The sequence below is a fragment of the Montipora capricornis genome, chromosome 2 (genome assembly GCF_036669925.1).
Source record: "Montipora capricornis isolate CH-2021 chromosome 2, ASM3666992v2, whole genome shotgun sequence".
NCBI lineage: Eukaryota > Metazoa > Cnidaria > Anthozoa > Scleractinia > Acroporidae > Montipora > Montipora capricornis.
In genome coordinates this window covers 29608807-29613248 of record NC_090884.1, presented here as the reverse complement: position 1 = coordinate 29613248, position 4442 = coordinate 29608807, and the positions used below count along the sequence as shown (strand labels likewise).

Genomic DNA, 4442 nt, shown 5'->3' with positions numbered 1-4442 from the left:
GGCCATCCGGATGCTGTTCGACACTGCGTCCGGATTGCCATACATTTCTTTGTTAATTTTGACTTTTTTAAACCGCTGTATCTCAGTCAAAACTAGCCGATTAACTAGCCGATTTTGTAACTCTCGGTGTGCTCTTTCTGACAACGTGGATCAATAGTTGTTAATCCCATAATTTACAGACTCGTACCTAGGCCTTTTTAGTTTGAAATCAGGCAATGTAGCCAAGCTTTGACAAAATACAAAAATTAATTGACTACCGGTATCTAATATTGGACATAATTGCCCAAATTACAGTATGTTACAATATTACCCTTCCACAGTTTAACAAATGTCAAACAATACAAAGACATGAAGTTCTTGGCAAAGGGCTGATTGCAAAATACAGTTCAGGTACATTCATTTAAAAAAAAAGCAGTGCGTACCAAAGTAGCTTTAAAATTAATTTACTATCTAATATTGGACATAATTGCCCAAATTACAGTATGTTACAATATTACCCTTCTACAGTTTAACAAATGTCAAACAATACAAAGACATGAAGTTCTTGGCAAAGGGCTGATTGCAAAATACAGTTCAGGTACATTCATTTAAAAAGAAAAGCAGTGCGTACCAAAGTAGCTTTAAAATTAATTGACTATCTAATATTGGACATAATTTCCCAAATTACAGTATGTTGCAATATTACCCTTCCACAGTTTAACAAATGAAGTTCTTGGGAAAGGGCTGATTGCAAACTACAGTTCAGGTACATTCATTTCTTTTACAATTTTCTGCCCTTCCATATCATTAAGGTAATTTCACCCAAAGGTAAAAACCCACTGTATTTTAGAGCATCTCTCATCTCAGTTAAATTGAAAACCTAATAAAGTACACAAATTTTCTTTTTCATTTACATTTTCTCAACATAATTAGTTGGGAACATTCCAGTTTTTCCATTGATGGTTCCACTGAGCCAGTTCTCATCAATTTGTTCTTCGACCTCAATAACATTGCCTTCAGAAAAATCAAGTTCCTGATCATTTTCTGAAAAGAGAAAGAAAACAAATTTTTTCAAGGAATATGGAAAATGCAATGACAAAATATGCCACCTAATAATATTATATTGTATGAGTAAAAAAGTAAGGTACCAGAGACATACACAGAGCAAAATGAAAACAAGATGCTAAAGGCTTGCAATAAGTCCTAGAATTTTGTAGGGAAACTTAATTGGCATAATTTACGGTAACAAGAATGATAAATTGTTAGTACTGCTAGTGATGGAAAGTTGACAAGTCCTAGACTTCTGCAGAGAAGTTCAGGCACATTGTGCTGTAAGCTAACTAAAACCAGCTACATGTAACTGCAGATTTTCTCAACCTGAAAGAACTCTGCAGACAAGATGTATTTCACTGTGCATTCAGTAATGGTCTTACAGGGTTGTACAATGAAACAAATGTACACATTTGAAGATGAAAGGGACAAGTGATCGCTACACTTATCTGAAAAATTAATCCAAGACGGACAAACAGCCATTACACATATTTTAGCACGATAAAAATTTAAAGCTCTGCAGCTTGTGGGGTCGTGCAAATAAAAACTAAATATCTAAAATATAAAATGAACACTATACAAGCTATATTCATAATTAAATCGTTCATTTAAAAAAATTCATAAATAAATAAATAAATAAACGATTGTTAAAAACTCTGACTAAAACTATTTACATCAAACAGTCAATATTAAATTAATTTAATCAAACGGGATGTGCATGCCCTTTACATCTAACCGATAACTCAAAACAAGTACAGTGTATATGCCCTACAATGTACATGTAGCTAAAATCTTTACTTCTAAAATTTGCAGTTGACAAAGAAGTCTCCCTAACTGTCACATCTTTGAAAAGGTCACAAGATAAAAGTGTCTTTGCCAGACACTTGTAGCTCTTGTCTGATGGGGTCAAACCTGATGGGGACACTATCAAAGGCTTTACGAAAATCCATGAAGGCTACTGCCACTGTAAGACCCATATCAATTGCTTTTCGCCATGTTTTAGTAAGGTGAACTAGCAGTAATTCAGTTGGGAAAAAAACAAACCCGGGCTACATTGGTGGGAGGTGAGTGCTCTCACTACTGTACCATCCCTGCAATTGTCTCAGGAAGCTTCAACGGGATACGAAACTGTGATCTCTGTGATGCCTGTGCAATGCTCTACCAACTGAGCAACATTCAGCTGTATGAAGCCTCTCAGTTGGGCTCATGTGTTCCCTCAAAAGGACCTGATAAATGATGAATGAAATAGTTGTATGTATTTAAAATGTGGGTTAATGGCACTGTAATATCTTTACTTCCTTCTCATCTTCTTACATGTTGCAAAGTTTGGCATAATCATGGATTCAAATTGTTGGTAAATTAGTTATTTTAAGACTTTAAAAACTTGATGCACATGTTATACCTGACTCAAAATCATAGAGAGCTTTAAAGGGGCCACTATAGTATGGGCCATTTGATGCAACAGGTGGGGCTGATGGAGGAGCTATTGGTGTCGGTGAAAAGCTTTGTGGAGATGATGAATCTTCATCACTGTCATCATCATGATGGTTCCTAACAGGTTCACGACGCTCAGTGCGAGGACGACTTGCAGCTTCTGAAACTCTGTTAAAGGATTTTTCAAATTATAATTACCCACAAAATGTAAAATGGAAACAGAATCCTTTTAAAGTACATGTCTGAGATTACTCAACAATACATTATTATCATAGCAACATTACAATTCCATTCACTTTTCTTTTTAAAACAAATCAGTGCTTTAATATTGCTACTTCACGATAATTTGTTGAAGGCAAAGTAAACCCTGACCGAATAGCCCTTTTCACGGTTAGTTTTTCTCATTGCATTACAATGTAATCTACACTGTAACATACATGCCAGGCAATTTTGGGTTAAAACTACAAAATAGCCCGAAATTGCCTCACATACATGCTACATGTATATTATATTGCAATGCAAATGAGAAAAACTAACCATGAAAAGGGCTATTGAACAGAGCACAAGATTATCATTTGTCACCCTTGAACAATTATAAGTTTATATTTTTTTAAAACTTTATTTTAGTCAGTAGACTGATAAATGACAAACCCCTCATACAGATTGATTATATAAATATGCCGAGATATTTGTCCATGGACATTTATTTATGGGCAACCCTAAAACCCGGAATCCGGAATCCGGAATCACAGGTCATTGTTTTACCAATACAGAGAGTAAAAACTATTCTAAACATTCATAAAAGCTAACGTTAGGCCTAAAACGTTTGTTTAGGCCTAATTAGGCCTAAGGTTAGCTTTTATGAACGTTTAGGATAGTTTTTACTCTCTGTATTGGTAAAACAACGACCTGTGATTACGGATTCCAGGTTTTAGGGTTGCCCTTTATTTATCAGTTCTGAGAAGCAAAAATTTTTCCAAGAACGAGCTCGATTAAAACTGTGAACTTTGAGGAACAGATAATTTCCAAGGACAAAATATTTGAGCATGTTTTAAACGTGAATTGGAGGCTATTGTGTTTATTGTTCTTCAAATATTTTTCACTAGGCTGGAGCTTACAAATTAGATGAAACCTTTACAAACAGCTCGCTGTCAAAAACGTTTTTTAAACAGCGTGTGAAGCTGACTTCTTTGGTGTTTTCTGGTACCACCACTTCACTGGTCAACCAGCAGGTTTATTAATTTTCTTCCACGAGAAAAAGGAACTGTTCCCCTATCACAAAATTAATTTGGAATGCAAAAGTTTGGGGAAATTGGGGAATATCATCAGATATTCCCCAGTTTTAGTTGGGGAATATTTGGTCATGTGACTCGTTTAGCCAAGCGAAAATATTTGGTTGATTATAATACTTAACAGATGCAAATTAATACTGAACTTACTTGTTGTTCAAAGTGGCGACTAAACTTTCCATAACATCATAGCAATGTTTATGGTAATCCAAAATAGCTTCTGCAAGGGCAGCAAGCTGACTGACTTGTTCCACCTAGCAAGTAAAATGAATTTCCAGATAAAAAAAAATTTAATTGCTGTATTCAGTCTATTTACATTAATACGGCCACTGTTTCAGTCTCTGTAATCTGCTCTGTGACATTACAGTATGGGTGAAAATGAATGTGGTTAAAAAAGATGTCTCACTTACATCGGAAGACTCAATAAGATTCATCATACTGCTGTAGCAAGTTTCCTTAGATTCTTCAAACTTTTCCTCTGCTGCTCGGATTTCTTCTTCTGGGACTGCAAAATGACAGAACCAACTATCACTGCATACTGTGTACAGCCGTACAAGTCATGCACATACATATTGTGCATTAAATTTTTTTGTCAAAATTTTGGGATGAGCAAAGTCTAACATTCGCAAAGAAAATGTCATTACAGTTACCCCTGAAAGTTAACTAATCTGGGCAACCAAACCACGACAG

General features: G+C 35.3%; 1 protein-coding gene across 1 annotated transcript in view; it reads right to left on the bottom strand.

Annotated features, from left to right (window-relative positions):
- Positions 1 to 206: 206 nt before the first annotated feature.
- LOC138039281 (endophilin-A2-like) overlaps positions 207 to 4442 on the bottom strand; it is an 18048-nt gene continuing 13812 nt past the window's right edge. The window contains exons 7-11 of the mRNA XM_068885494.1: positions 4403 to 4404; positions 4163 to 4257; positions 3903 to 4006; positions 2432 to 2631; positions 207 to 1023 (exon numbers count right to left, since the gene is read on the bottom strand). Of these exons, the coding sequence (XP_068741595.1) occupies positions 890 to 1023; positions 2432 to 2631; positions 3903 to 4006; positions 4163 to 4257; positions 4403 to 4404 (535 nt within the window). The 3' untranslated portion in view covers positions 207 to 889. The remainder of the gene's footprint in view (positions 1024 to 2431; positions 2632 to 3902; positions 4007 to 4162; positions 4258 to 4402; positions 4405 to 4442) is intronic.